The sequence below is a fragment of the Nothobranchius furzeri genome, chromosome 1, assembly GCF_043380555.1.
Source record: "Nothobranchius furzeri strain GRZ-AD chromosome 1, NfurGRZ-RIMD1, whole genome shotgun sequence".
NCBI lineage: Eukaryota > Metazoa > Chordata > Actinopteri > Cyprinodontiformes > Nothobranchiidae > Nothobranchius > Nothobranchius furzeri.
The window spans coordinates 90,932,136-90,948,647 of record NC_091741.1 but is presented as its reverse complement, the minus strand read 5'-3'; the positions used below and the strand labels follow the sequence as shown (position 1 = coordinate 90,948,647).

The 16,512-nt window shown below is 38.9% G+C and overlaps 1 protein-coding gene across 1 annotated transcript in view; it reads left to right on the top strand.

The window, feature by feature from the left end:
* The window catches only part of LOC107377068 (neuronal acetylcholine receptor subunit alpha-7), a 57,236-nt gene that overhangs the window by 13,974 nt on the left and 26,750 nt on the right, over positions 1 to 16,512 (top strand). Inside the window, exons 2-4 of the mRNA XM_015946470.3 lie at positions 12,283 to 12,422; positions 13,459 to 13,503; positions 14,464 to 14,573. Coding sequence (XP_015801956.2) covers positions 12,283 to 12,422; positions 13,459 to 13,503; positions 14,464 to 14,573 — 295 coding nt within the window. The remainder of the gene's footprint in view (positions 1 to 12,282; positions 12,423 to 13,458; positions 13,504 to 14,463; positions 14,574 to 16,512) is intronic.

Genomic DNA, 16,512 nt, shown 5'->3' with positions numbered 1-16,512 from the left:
CGTAACTCATCACCAGCGTGTGAATGTGTATGTGAATGGGTGGAAGATATGGGATTAGATTTGTGCCAACAGGATCAAGAAAAACACTTTGGAGACCAAACAAATATTAAGACATTGAGAGGGAAAAAAATGTTTCAAAAGAAAAACTTACTATCTGAATCAGCTTCTTAAAATGATCAGGAAAAACACTTTGACGGTCAAACAAAAATTAAGAAATTGACAGAACAAAAATATTGACTCAGTGCTGCCTTTGACACAGTTGATCACAACGTTCTTTTAGAAAGACTTGAACATGTTGTAGGGATCAATGGAACGGCGCTAGGCTGGTTTAAATCCTACCTGTCTGATATATTTCGTTTTGTAAATGTACATGACAAATCGTCTTCATACTCCAGGGTTACTTGTGGAGTACCACAGGGTTCAGTGCTTGGACCATTTCATTTTACTATATATATGCTTCCAGCTGGTAAAATCATTAGACAGCATGGGATAAACTTCCACTGTTATGCTGACGATACTCAGTTATATTTATCCATTAACCCTGATGAACCTAATCGGCTGGGTAGATTACAGGCTTGTCTTGAAGACATAAAAAATCGGATGGCTCAAAACTTTCTGCTTTTAAATCAAAACAAGACGGAAGTTCTCGTCTTTGGACCAGAAATCCAGAAAAGGAAATTTCTTAGTCAATCACCTGACCTGAATGGCATTAAATTAGTCTCAGAGAACAAAGTAAGGAACCTTGGTGTTATGTTTGACCAGGACATGTCTTTCAATTCCCAGGTTAAACAGGTTTGTAGGATTTCCTTTTTCCACCTTCGGAATAGTGCTAAGATTAGGAGCATCCTTTCCAGGAGTGATGCTGAAAAACTAGTTCATGCATTTATTACATCAAGACTGGATTACTGTAATTCATTACTCTTAGGAAGTCCACAGAATGTAGTTAAAAGTCTTCCGCTTGTCCAAAAAGCTGCAGCTAGAGTTCTGATGAGAATTAAAAATAGAGATCATATCTCTCCTGTCCTAGCTTCCCTACATTGGCTACCTGTTAAATTCAGAATAGATTTTAAGATCCTTCTTCTCACATATAAAGCTTTTCATAATCAAGCTCCATCAGACATTAGTGACCTTATTGTTCCATATGTTCCTAACCGAGCACTTTGCTCTCAGACTGCAGGTTTACTGGTGGTTCCCAGAATATCTAAAAATAGGATGGGAGGCAGATCTTTTCGTTATCAGGCTCCTCTCTTGTGGAACCAGCTCCAAGCTTTAGTCCAAGAGACAGACACCTTGTCTACTTTTAAGACTAGGCTTAAAACATTTTTATTTGATAGGGCCTATGGTTAAAATCTGATGTTAGCCCAGATCTGGACAAGTGGGGGAGTAGAGGGAGGTGGAGTGTACAGTCTGTAAAGATGGCTCTCCCTTGCCCTGCCTCCAACATGCCTCTATCTAAAAGGCTAGGTTATCCAGAGTTATCTCTGTAGTTATGCTGCTATAGGCTTAGACTGCTGGAGGACATACTGACCACTTTCCACACTCTACTACTTTCTTCTAGAATGTGCTCTTAACTGTATTATTTTCTGCTATTTCAGCTGTTAACTTTATTTTTTCTCTAAGTGTTTTTATCCCCAGAAGAAGCTACAATGGTGTTCTGCTGAGCTGTGGTGGCCTCATGGAGGGGGCCATTGGCTTGAACACTGTTGCTAACCATTTAAACATTCTCCCTCTCCTGATAATAACATTTAACTTTCTTTGACATTGATGTGCTACTACTAGTTTACCCGTTTAATTATAGATTCACTAGGATGAATACAATAAAGTATATCTCTCACCAAATAGAATATTTACTAAGAAATTACAAAGTAACCATAGAAACACTACTTGGTTGTATGTTTTGTGTGGATGTGTGGGTGGGTTGGTGTTGGTGTATGTGTGTGTCTGCTCTGTCTTCTCGATCTCGTGAGTCGTGGTGGATGGCAGCTTGTACTGAGTCAGGGTCCTCTGGAGGTTTCTTCTTGCTAAAAGGGAGTTTTCCTCTTCACTGTCACTAAATGCTTGTTTAGTATGAGGATTGTTGTAAAGTCACTGACGCTAGTCAGTGACTTGATGCAATTTGCTGGGTTCCTTATATAATAATAATAATAATAATCAAACTGTTATAGCGCTTTATTAGGACACTCAAAGATGCTTGCGTGAACTCACACACTGCCACACACACACTTAAGTGACTGCCTTAAGACGACTCTTGTCGTGATTTGGCAATACATGATTAAACTTGAAGTGAATTGAATTATTTTATTATAAATTTTACATCTCCACAATGTTAATATATAGATATAGTTAATGTAGATCTATCAAATAAAAATAAACTCAGAGAAGGGGTAGCTGTGACAGCATTTGTTGAGGAGATCGCTCATAATCTAAAATGCATTAACGGCTGCAAACTTCAGAACAACTGTCCATGTTTACAACGTTGCAGTGATTAAATGCTTTGAGTCAGTAATGACAGTAGTATTGAAGAACATTTCTTCTTCTTTTTTAATGGAACAGGCAAGCTAGACGCCAAGGAAGTGTATTGCTGTCACAGCAGCAAACGACCACCCCTACACCCCCTAAAATCCTGCCATACACCCCAATCAAGCGGAAATTTTGTAGCACCTTCAACCTCAGCAGGTTTTCTGCGTCCAGCATGGTCTTCAGACTGAACAGTCACTCTCAGGGCTCCTAAAGAGCGAAAAAGACCTACCCTCTCTCCAGCATAACGTGCACAACAGAGAAGAATGTGCCTTACCATTTCAGACTCCCTACAATCACAAAGGCCTGCATGCTTCTCCATTAGAAACAGCCCACCCCGTAAGCCACTGTGACCCAGTCTCAACCGGGTCAAGACCACCGAGTCTGACCGGCAACCTCCCACTACACTCCACAGTCTATAAAACTCCCTGCCTGTTGTGCCCGCATCCCATGAAGATTGTCATAGCCCCCACGACCACACGACCAATCCCGAGCAGCTCCCCGGCCAAATGCCACACTTCTATCCCCACAGAATCCACTCTCAAATCATTAAACAGCAGAAGCAGACACAGTCAGCTCAAGATCAGATACTTCCCTCTCTCTCCTGGTTCAGTCAGATCACTCCTAAAGTGTTGCTAAGCACTCTGGGAAACAATGTAAACTTGCTCCAGCAACTGCTACAATACCATTTGTAATCAAACATTTTTAGACTAATGCAATAATAATCCCTACAGGAACAACAAAGAAAAGTGAGTCATTCACTCCATATGACATTTGTATGTCATAAGGGATACAGCAGGTGCTCGACATGAAATTAATTTCCAACATAGCAATTGTTTAGATGCTTTTGAAAGCTGGACCAAAAGAATGTGAGCGTCCCATTTGGCCACATTAAGTCAAAGATTCCTGCCAGTGCAGAGTCCCTGGAAAATCTTAAGGTGCTTGATAAGGCTGTTTAGTGTACCATGGTCCCTTTTGCTAAAGAAGCACTTCATTGTTATGGCTCACCTGATGAGCGCAGCATTTTTGCTCGCAACTCTGGCAGTTTGTTTTTTGGTTCATACTACAAGAAGGTTTCAAGGCCTCTTGGAAATTGGCGGGTAAATAAAATTAACTCAGTAAAAATATTTTAATGCATTTAAATAATACCAACTAAATAATATTTCCCATGAAAAAAATAAACAATGTATCTGTATAATTTTCTGTAGTATCATTTGGTTTTGTTTTGTTGTGCAGCACACTTTGTTGTGAGCCGGTGTCGGTACAAGATCTGCTCGGGTGCAAAATCGGGTCCTTCGACTGCCGATGACGTCAAAGTACGGCAAACCCACTCAGACAAAATACACTACACATCTATACTGTTGGAAAGAATTTAGCAGTTTCGTTATTAAAATAATGTTTCTTAAGACGTAAGTTTGTGTTTATAATGGTATTTGTAAAATAAAACACTATGTTGTATTCATAATGTTGAACTCCTCTTTGAGCACATCCCTTGAAGGATCATAGGTATTAGCAACACCTGTGAAATTGTATTTGCAGGAAAGAAGTGTGTCCCGTTTATTAAAGTATTTTGTGTTTAGAGTTTTTGACGTCTTGTCCATGCGTAGTTCAGTTACACTCATAGCTGCTAGCCAAAACTCTGGAGTTTAAAGTTTTCTGGCTTTACTAAAATACCTGTCTGTACTTATTTGATTGATGGTAGTTTTACTTTCTATTAGACTCCAAATGTAATCGTTTGGCACGTTTCTAATTCATAATTTGTAATAATGTAATCTGTGATATTAGCATTAGCATTCCTATGGGTTTTTCCACGTATATTAGCATTGCGCTAACCACTCGCTGCCAAATTGCAGCCTTTGCGATTAGAAAATCTCCTTTTGTCACATCACAATTTAATTGCACATGCAGTTAATCGTTCAGCCCTAATATACATGCAGCTTTATGCTAAAAGTGTATTTTCAAAGAGGTAATGATGGATTTCTTTGTAAAAGTTGTCCATCTTTCCAATAGAAAGATTTGCCTGGACCAACGTAACGTGATAACAACGTAACGTGATTACGTAATTCCGTAAGGTTCATGTTCAGCCAATCAACTACCTTAACGTTATCGGCAGTGGACGGACCCCGAGCCGATTTTGCACTCGAGCAGATCTTGTACCGACACCGGGAGGTGAGCACTCTCCACACTCACCATTATCTCACCAGTGTTTGAGCTTCCGAAGTGCGGTGGTTTGGCAAGACCGACAACTGGATGATCCAATACAGTAGTTGCTTCTAGTCAGAAACATCTTACTGGTGCAGGATTTTAGACAAATGTGAGATAACCGTTTTAAATTTCATTTTATTTTAAGTCTCCACAACATCTTCTCTTCTGGCTCTTGGCAGGTGCAGACGCTTTTTTTCCTCCTCTCCTCCATATCTTATCCTCAAGGCCCTTTGTCTGTCTCTGTGTGCTGGGTGCATGGCTCCTTCTGCATTTTTCTGGAAACTGGAAACTGAAATACATTTAAATGGATCTCGTTAGCTGGTCTCTCAATGTGATTGATAACATTTTTTCAACAATGAGAACGGGAGAAGGGGCTCCCAGATGTCCTGCCGGCACAGACCCAGTTGGACACGTCATGGACTCCTGGAAACAGTGGAACTTGATTTGTTTATCTCAGCTGTCGGTGGAGGACTCTGAAGACGTGTGGATATTTGTGGTGTTGGTGTCAGGTTTCCTGCTCATAGGCCTTGGAGGCTACCTGGCTTACCAGAAAATTAACGAGTTGTCGGGGAATATCAGCCTGATCCTGGAGCTCAGAGATGGATTGCACCGCGCTGTGAATTAACAGACTCACATAATTGTCGAGATGAATCGTAAGCTTGGAACTTTGGCTGAGATTCATTATTGGCACAAAAGATGGATGCCATCAAGGATAGAGTGGACGAATCAGCACGGATTGGGATAGATTAACGTCCATTATTGGGATTCGGAGAGGTGACCAACAAACTGTAAGAGAGGAAATTATCTCTGTCTGGCCCAAAACAATTTCTAAACGGAATCTGGCGCCCTTGAGCCTGCAAGGCTCCAACGAAAACTCCCCCCTCAGAAGATATGTGGGATGTGCCGTCGCTATGGCAACTCAACTCCGCCTCCTTTCCCAGCCTGGGCGGGACAGCGGGAAGGCTGCTGAAGTGTCCAGGGTCACTGCAATCCTCCAACCCTAAATGTCCCCATCCACACTGAGTTGACATGCGCTGCTTCATCATGGCTGCAGGAACTGAAGTTGGGATATTCCCAACCTACCACCCCTCCTAGTGTACACTTATGTTGTGTTGTCTGAAGTCTGTTGCATATCTCTGTCTGAGGTGTTTTTTTTTTTTGCAGAGCAAAGCTTCCCTCCCGGTGGAGTGTAACTCTGAAGTGCCTTTTTTTCCCTCCACCTGAACCAATCCTCATGTAACCCTCTTATCTCTATTAAGGTAGCGCGACTCAGGGTTGCGAATGACCACAGTCACCAATTCTTGTCATGTGTCTTGCCCATGTATGTCTGATCTCTGAATTGTGTGTACTGATACTCTAATTTCCCTCTGGGATTAATAAAGTATCTTTGATTTGATTGATTATAGCTGTACTATGTAAAAATGTTGTTAAGAGGCATGAAAAAAACGTTTTTAGGTAATTTATTTTCTAAATTTTGCATTGCAGATGAATACAGGAAATCTTAATTGTAATCAGCTAAACATTTGTTATTCCTTTAAGCTGTTCCTCAGGAACCTATTTTTATTTGAAATCTGGTGAGATTTCCTCTGATTTGATCTCCCCAGAGTGTGATGAAAACAGTGTTTTATATAGTAATGGATTACCTCATTTACACGAGTGAAGATTACCTTTAGAAATATAACATAAATGGACTAAACCACATGCATTCTCAGCATCTGGTGTGTATTTGTGTTGATAAGCAGCTCTGTGTGGTTAGGTTTAGCTTAGTGCTTCAGTGGCACAAAAACACCCTAATGGTCATTTAGAGCTTCACCTAAAATAGCATTCTGGTTTTTATTTGGTTGGGTGTTTATTTATGATGTGTTTTGAGAGAAAGGGAGAATGAGAGGAAGAGTCCCTGGGCTGTTTGATTAGCGTGTTTGGAAGTCTCGTCTGAATGCACTGACCCAGTAAAAATATTCAAATTGGGTCAGAATCACATACGTAGCTGAATGCAAAAGTACATGTTAATACGTCCCCGTATGACAGAGAGCATTGTATACTACCCAAAAGAAACAAATTTAGCTTTAGATATGAAACTCATCGGTTTATGATGATCACCTTCAACCTGTTTGGTCTCACATCGCTCATCACCCCCTGATTACAGAAATATACGATGCTCTTGGGGCTTTGTTTCTTTACAAGCTAATCATCTATGGGATGCAGTGATTAATTATAAGCATGAGCAGACGTTTGTAAAGCTGACTCAGAACCAAAAGGAAGGACAAGACTTGTAAAGAGGGCAAGCAGGGAGCAAGGAGAGAAGTGCAGTAAAAGTAGAAAAGAAAGAAGAATTTACAGTTGAGGGTGGTGAGCGGTAATAAAGGTGGAACTAAAACCAGAGTGAAGGGCACAGCAAGGATGGTGGATGGTCTACTACTGGCTTTATCTTTATTTATTTATTTATTTATTAGAACATTTATATTTATTAGAACACATAACAGGTCATAAATCCATCCATCCACACATATATATATATACCGGTATATCCATCTAAGGATGGATGCATGAATGGATGGATGGATGGACGGATGCATGGTTGTATGTATATAAGTAAGGATGAATGGATGGAAGGATGGATGTGGCAGGATACCACAGTAAATCACTGTGCCCTCTGTTGTTCTGGCAGGAGATTTCTTTGCAACACTCCCCAGGTGGCGGAGATGTCCGTGAGCTAAACATCTTTGTTAATGTGTGTGTCTCTCCCTTCCAGAGAAGTCGAAACCAGCCTTTAGTCGTAAGCTAATCTCTTCTCATTCTGAAGTAGCTTCCTAAAAATAAGAGAACATGATCAAAACTATCCAGAATGCAAGCTCCACTGACAGAACTCAAAGGACAGAAACGGAAGTTCTTCCTAATCCTAAAAACAAATTTGTAACAAAATCTGTTTTACAAAATAAAAGTCCTTTACTAATTCTGCCTTTTTCAAAAAGGTATTTCTTTTCTTTAAACTGGGACACATTTCCTGATAACCAAACATTCTGCTCTGGAATCCTGTTAGCGATAGTATACTCCACTTTCATGCTTTTATCAGCAGCTGCTCAGCAGCTGTGCAGCCATGTTTGGGTATTTTGTGATATGTTTGATCTTCCTTAAAAGAGAGCATATTTCATGGAGCAGCTACAAATATTTTCTTCATTTAACTACAGATTAATTTTTTAAGAGACTAATGATCACATGATTTACCACAAATAATTTTAACAAACAGAAAATTGTTCACACTTTTCACTGATTATCAATTTTATGGCTTTTTCCACGTCTGAAATATATTTTTTATGCCAGTCTCTAAGATTGTGTTGATTAGTGAGGCTATAAAAATAACCTCCTAGTAGATTTCATGTTCTCATCCTGACTCCACAGTGCACTTGGTTGGTGCATGAATTAAAGTAGGCTCAGTCATTTATTTCATCTGATTATTTAATTCCCACTGAATACAGTTTAATGAGACAAGCAGTTGCAGAGACTGAACTTTCATTTGTTCTTCACTGACTTTATTGGTTTAGCTGTGTTCTCTTGACTCTCGCTTCACATTTTGCAGCAGCGAAACGCGTGAAAGCTGCAGGAGGGATGCTGGCAGGATCACAGCTGTAGATGAGACTGAATTTAAATGAGTGTGTCTGTTTAAATTTGATTCTTCACATCTGGGCAGATTTATGACCTCTCGTTTCTGTCTGCTGATAGCTGAAAACTGGGTTTGTATCAAATCCAAATAAAGAAACCCCCTTTAGGACATTAGATTTGTACATTATTACACAACCAAACATGTTTACAGGCAGAACGAGGAAAAAACAATCTTGTAAGGAGCTCTATTGGCATTTGTGTCTGATATTATTGTGAAACAATCCATCTTCCACGCAGCGCTGTGCGGCTGTACGGGAATACTGAAAGGAGTTTTGTTGTGCTGAGCAGCTTTTAGCTGCTCCTCTGTCTCTGACCTCAGGCCCAGTTCTCCCATTACGCTCCTCATTACAACCCTAATGGGCCAATCAGCAACCGCCTCCTCACAACTTTACCGGTATCTTTTGATTCCTCTGCCTTCATTTCTATTTGATACCAGTCCTCCATCTGTGATGTTTTGTTTATTCTGTTTGACCACTTTCCACCACTTTTCAATGGAATGATCACTGGTTGTTGGATAGTTTATGTCTAATGAGATTGGTGGTTTGCTGATAATCAGCTGGTTTTAAATCCAGATGTTCTCACGTAGGTGTAGGTTTGCATCACAGACAGTCCTCGGTCCACATCCATCGTATGAAATAGAAGCCTTTGTGTAGAAAACATGAGGAGTTTGTGTATTTAACTCACGTACTATGTCTTATTTCATGTAATTCTCTACGATGTATCCATGTGTTAGTGTGGACCCAAAATCCGGGCATGGCACACAGTGGTTTGGAATAAAGGCATAAAAACTTCAAGAAAAGGAAATGATGAGGCGTGAAAGAAAACTAAAGAACACAGATCTTAAAACTGGTGCTTGAACAAAAATCTAACACAGAGAAAAATCAACAGTGAGGGGGCTTAAGGTGACAGGACCAACTGGAAAACAACTGAAAACAATTGAAAGGTTTGTTAGAAATGTATTATTCACTACAGACTGGTGAGCTGATTACTGATGAAGAGCACGTGTGAGGAAAATGAATAACACATGACGACATCCAAAATGAAAAAACACTATTAAAGAATTTGTAACAAAATGAAAATTTCAAACAATAACATTTAAATAAAACCTACAACCATGCGGTGTGGCTGTTACAGAAACACATAATTCCTCACTAAGGTTATCATTAACAATCAGCACTCAGTCTAAATATTCTTCATTAAATCTCTTAAAAATAAATAAATTTAACATCAAATTTGATTTGATTTGATTTGATTTTGGTCAACAAGTATAACCATCAATTCAGAAACCACATTTAGCCAAAAACATGGTTTCACTTGACTGGTTCCATGCAAAGTTTGGACTTCTTTTAATCTAATGATCTATAAACATTACTGATGATAAATCAACAAAAGAGAAATTGTGCATTTTGTCACTTTTGTTTGATCCAAATCGGTATTGATTGAAAATGTTTGTACAGAGTGAGGTAGAGGATCTATAGAGATGAAGATAGTCGGGCCAACAAACACATCATCCTAATCGCACAACTTCAGACTAGACCAACTCTCAGTTCTCCTACTCTGTGTGTGTGTGTGTGTGTGTGCGTACGTGCGTGCATGTGTGTGTGTGTGTGTGTGTGTGTGTGTGTGTGTGTGCGTGCGTGCGTGCGTGTGTGTGTGTGTGTGTGTGTCTTACTGTCAGCAGATAATATTGCAGACGTCAGCACTGCTTTTTTATTCATTATTCATAAAACCTTTGGGCTCAAAGCATAAATACCTCATTCCCATTCACACCAATCACAAGTTTTCAAGGCAAAAATGTCTAAATTAAGCAAATCCTGCCACAGTCTCAGCAGATTAAGTGATGAGATACAAGATGAAACATGTTTTTTTTAATCTGCCAAGTAATTTATAATCTTGCTGCAGGAAGATACAAACAAAACAAAGGTGAAAGGTTTAAGGAATAACAAAAGCACTTTTCAGTATTAAAATGTGTCCAAGAACATGGAGAATCCAAGCCAAAGACTTCATGACTTGGAACATATTCTTTATTGGATTATTTGAAAAGGTGGATTACTACTTCATATATATATATATTTATATATATATATAATATATATATATATATATATATATATATATATATATATATATATATACATACATATATATATATATACATATATATATATATATATATATATATATATATATATATATATATATATATATATATATATATATATATACACACACACACACACACACACGTATAAACAAAAGTGAAACATCTCTATCTGTTAGCATTAGCAACTCCACAACATGGCAGAACTCCTCCAGTCTTGAGTTATTTATGGAGCTAAAACATCAATGATGCAGAGCAAACTGAGTTTTGTTGCTGTTATCCAACAATATGTCCAAATATCAGGAAATAAGACTTCAAAACCTGCCACCTGAAGCTCAACCCTGTTATGGCTCATTTCTAGTTCCTGAAACAGGTGCACCAGAGCTTTTCACCCTGTTGTAAAACTTACAAGGCATTCATTTCTACTAGAAATTACTGCAACTGTATTGATTAAATTAAAGAACCACACTTTTAATAAAATCATGAAATTTATTATTTTGTGCATGTCTATTTGTTCCTCCAAGAAATTTGGGGGGGAAATTTAAAACCAATGTTTCACAGTATACAATTTTATATCGATTTGGTAGCAATTCAGCGATGATGTAGAAGAATATATAATAACAACTTCTACTTGTTTTAAAATACCAAACGATGAAATTTTGGAGAGTGGAAAGAGAACCCAGAACACTTGGGTCTGTATAACTTACTTTCAGCAGAAACGTCCTTCAGCATTTTAAACGGGTCACAGGTGCTTGGACTTTATGTTACTGAGCTGGTTATATTCATGCCTTTTATTCAATCCTAATTTGTGTTTTAGAAGGCAAGTTCACTGAGAAACAGCCTTTTTAAAATATGATCGGTCACTCTGAATTTCACATGCAGTGTGAACATGAAAATAGTCTTCTACTCCTATTTCCTGCATTAGCTGCAGCTCACCAATCGGAAATAGACAGGGAAGCTCAGATTAGAAAAGCCAGTCCCCTCCCCAGTTCTCCAGTTCCTTATGACTCCATGTTTCTCACAATGAGTCTCACGTTCTAATTTTGCCTTCTGTTTGTTTGTCTCATGCTGACCAATAAGATATGGTTACTCTGGTGACCAGGGATGTGTATTTTTTTAATTCTGGTGATACGATACATATAACGATACAGGGGAGACGATACGATATCTTGCGATACATTCAGTCCGATGTTACAAGCAATCGTACATGTTTAACATGAGGTATCTGAACCATGATGGAGGGATTTACAGTTCAATGGTGGAAACAAAACCTGTTGCACACTGCTGCCAACTAGCGGGTGACGACTGAATTGCACAAAACGAAAAGAAAATACACAAAAGTTTGCATGTAAATTCTTTCAAGAATTAGATACACGGCTTTTGAATTTTGATGTAATAATCGCAGGAAAAAAATATCACAATATGTTGCCATATCGATATTTCCGATACACGGATTTTGAATATCGATATAATATTGCTGGGAAAAAATACCACGATATATTGCCATATCGATATTTTCTTACATCCCTACTGGTGACCATTAAGAACCACTGACAGCAGTGTGAACGTTTCTAATGAAAGTAAAAATTGAAAATGTAGACATTTGACTTTTGCTTCAATATTACAAAGGGAATTTTTGAAAGAAGTTGCTATGTTGAAATTTTCAGTAAAACAATCTGTTTTTCTAATTAATATTTCATGCATTACTGGAATAGTGTTGAGTTTGTGTTGAACATAGAAAGAATGATGCTCTGCATGCAGAATGAAAGGATAATATTTTTATATTTGTTTTTATCCAGGGACCTTGCAGGGCGAGCACCAGAGGAGACTGTACAAGGAGCTGCTGGCGAACTACAATCGATTAGAGAGACCTGTGGTTAATGATTCAGCTGCCATCCTGGTGGAGCTGGGCCTCACACTGCTGCAGATCATAGATGTGGTCAGGAAGCATTTGTATCCTGTGTGTGTGTGTGTGTGTGTGTGGGGGGGGGGGTGCAATTGTTATTTCCTAGAATGGATGCATTCCCCTTTTGTGTGTTTAGTACACATAGCTCCTTTGGCAGCTGTAAATGTACTTTAGTAACGCAATCTGAAAGATGCCTAGATGCAGAAAAATCCTTTGCTTAGTATTAAATGTGAAACAAAAAAGAAAATGGATCATTTTATCATCAGCTACTTTTTTATTCATATTGAAGCTCAAATATGAATCATACCTGCACTGAAACAGTGTTCATATATGGTGTTAGATGCAGAGTTTGGCGTGAAACATGATAGAAACACAAACAGAAACAAATACCTCTGATACCAACCCTGGCTACAGGTTTAGATAACACACGCACACACACACGCACACGCACACACACACACACACACACACACACACACACACACACACACACACACACACACACACACACACACACACACACACACCGCCCCACTGAACACCACCAGCAGGCATGTTGGGTTGTGTCTTGCCCAAGGACTCGACAACAGCAACAATCTGAGTCATTTATCTAAACAAAATTCACGTTGGATTGTTGAACACATTTTATTATTTTATTTTGTTTTTTTGGAGTTTTTCCTTAAATCTATAATCGTCACCTTACTACAACTTTCACTGATGTGCAGCTTAACCCACACACACAAATAAACACACACACACACACACACACACACACACACACACACACACACACACAAACAGACAAGCCCTCCGGGACCCACGGTATTTTTGTTCTTTTAAGGGGATCATTAAGTGATCCCACTGTGAAGCCCATAAACGGAGCTCTCTGACACTTTACTTGGGCTGTCCGTACAACATTCCTTCTCCTGCTCTGGAAATCAGAAGAACAGATGCTTGTCTGGGTCACTAACAAAAGCAAAAATGCAAAACCATATAAATTAATTTGGTTATCTTATCTAATGAAAAAGATAAACAACCTTCTTCCATTTTATTCTGTGTCCTTCTGCAGGATGAGAAAAATCAGGTGCTGGTGACTAACGCCTGGCTGCAGCTGGTGAGCTAAACTTTGTAACTATCACTGACTCATTGGGCTTTGATTACATTTTTTATGACACAATTATCTTTCAGGAGCTGTGTTTGATCGTGTTTCAGAGACTAAAAGCATGCCGTGCATGTTGATGAATATAAAGTGTGAAAAGCATCTAGTGCATGCTTTATTTGTACTCACCTTTATACTTCACTAGTAGTCTAATTCAGATTAACGATGTTATGTAATTTATTAATATTTTATTATCAAACCATCATCAGGGCATTATTTTATTTTATTTTTTGTACAGGATTTTGCTGCATCTCTCTTTTTTTTTCCAAATTAAGTGAGTTACCAGAGATCAAAAATAACTGAATGAATTTATTTATGCTAGCCTGATGCTGCTAGATCCACAGATTAAATGGAACCATCCAACTGAATTATCAGACAGAACCTTAGATGAGAAGCACTCTTCATACAAAACAAAATTAAATGTTCACAAATCTCAACTTTTTCAGAAGAAAAATTCCTGAAAATACACAAGTTTAAGTCAAAAACTGCAGCATTTACACATGAAACAGCCCTCTGTCTACACTTTTTTGGTGTTTTATGTGGCACTAAAATAACCTGATGGATTTTGATGACGAAAACAAAAGAAGCATCTGCAGAATACGAAGATGTTTCTGTTTAGGGTTTAAACTAAGGCACCACCTGCACATCGGCTGAATAGCAACTGCTGTGTTTCTAATAGAGTTTAAAGCTAAAAAAAAATCACAGTTTATGAAACAGGTTAAAAAACTCTGAAAAGAGTATCTATGTTCCTGTTTAAACTTTTCTTACTTTCATTAGAATTAAACTGAAAAAGGTAATTTAATAGAATGTGACAGTTCTCTAAACTTGTACTGTGCTCTTTCTGAGTTCTGTGTCTTGTGGGGAACAGCATTGACTCTATGTAACACCACATATATCTAAAACTCTCTGTTCCAGTACTGGACCGACGCCTACCTGAGCTGGAATCCAGAAAACTACCCAGGAGTCCAGAACCTGCGGTTCCCCTCAGATCAGATTTGGACTCCCGACATCCTCCTTTACAACAGGTCAGAGCGGCCTCTCTGTACCTCATCGGTGAAACCCATCACATCGTTTCTATCTTTACACATTTATTCTGTTTTACTGAAAATACTGAAGGGGTTGAATTCTGACTCCATCAGTTCTGTTCTGCTAAACATTGTTTATTTTTATCTCGCTGTTTATATAAAATCCCTCATCTACATGAGCCACTGTAGTATTGGGATTAGCTTTAGCCTACAGTAGTAAACAGTCACATCCTGTTCAATATAAACTCAATCATACCTCTGAGTGAATGCGCTCTAATACACTCATTTTATGTATTTTGTTGAAAAAAAATTAGAAATGTTTTTACAGGCAGGCTTCTTTAAAAAACCCAAATAGTCAGAGGAACTGTGTGTGTGTGTGTGTGTGTGTGTGTGTGTGTGTGTGTGTGTGTGTGTGTGTGTGTGTGTGTGTGTGTGTGTGTGTGTGTGTGTGTGTGTGTGTGTGTGTGTGTGTACCAGTCTTATATTTCAAAGTGAGTGAAGTTTTTACCTGCAAACTGAGGACATCAGTAGCAATGTTGGGACAATGTTACAGAGTTCTACTGGTTAGTTTTAGAGGTTTGGTGTGAATTAAGTTTTAGTTAAGGTTAGGGTTAGTAGTAGACTGACTGGTTAGGGTTAGGGTTATGTGATAATCTTAAAGACAATCGGAACAGAGCGTGGTCATGTGGTGGAATCCATGATTGTCTGTCAAGCAACAAACATGTTGGCGTATAATTCACTACAGAAATAAGTCAACTGGGCAGCCCGCCATACACCGTCAAAGAAGCAAGTACATTATTTTCCAATGTAAAGAACTTAAGTACCTCTATCTACTCATGCCCCAAAGCAAGCCTTAAGTCTAAATTGCCCAAAGTTGATGTCAAAGCCGTTTCAAACCAGCACCATTCCTGAGCTGACACCATCTTTCTAGTTTTTTTCCATTGCAGCTCTTGTGCCAAGCTTGTGTATCCTCGCTCTACAAAAACAGAGTGCGGTGACTGGCCCAACCAAAAATTGTTTGGGTGAAGGGTAGACCTGCTGAAGGTAAAATGGAGCGTGGCTAGACCGACCTGCAGAGGAGAATCTTTTGCTACTGCAGTGGTTTGTCTCGATTTATAGGCTATGTTGTTACTTCTTCTCTTTCAAAATCAACTGATCGCCAGTCCTTGTCTCTACATATATTAGGTGTGTTTCACTTTTAGCACTTCAGAGTAGTTTTCCTGGAAAGTCATTGACTGCATGTCTCCACTTCAGCGGGCCGGCCAACAGGGCCGTTTTCAGGAACCACCGGAGTGCCTAAGCTGGGGTAGGTACTTGAAATGGCTCAATAGAATCACAGAGCAGACCTTTGGTTAACTCACACAGATTGGTTGTAACTCAGTAAGAAATTGCAGCGACGAAAAGTCGCAAAAAAAAAAAACCAACATTTGTAAAATTGTTGGAGTTGGTTGGAAAGCAGATTGGAAGGAAAATAAAATAACCAGCGTTTTTTAAAATTTCCATTTCTAAACACCAAAAAATGCTACAGAAATCCCCCAAAATTATGTAATTCATGGAGTTTAGTTGACTCACAGAGCACTGTAAAAAACTGCACTTCTTTGGATAATTGAATACCACATTTTGCATCACACAGCCACATTTTTCATTGTCCAACTTGAATAAATGATGACAGATGCTTTTTGGCACTGATCTGTGATAGTATATCTTTCTATAGAAAGAAGCTTCCGTGTGTGTTATTCCCTCCGAATACACACACACACACACACACACACACACACACACACACACACACACACACACACACACACACCATGAGGACAAAGCAAAGGTTAGGGAGTATTAACCCAAATTTTAAAAGCTTTCAGGCCCACCAGGATTACCCACCATAATCTCTCTTTTTCCATCTCTGCCTTTTCACCTCCAGCCTCCTCTTTTCCTC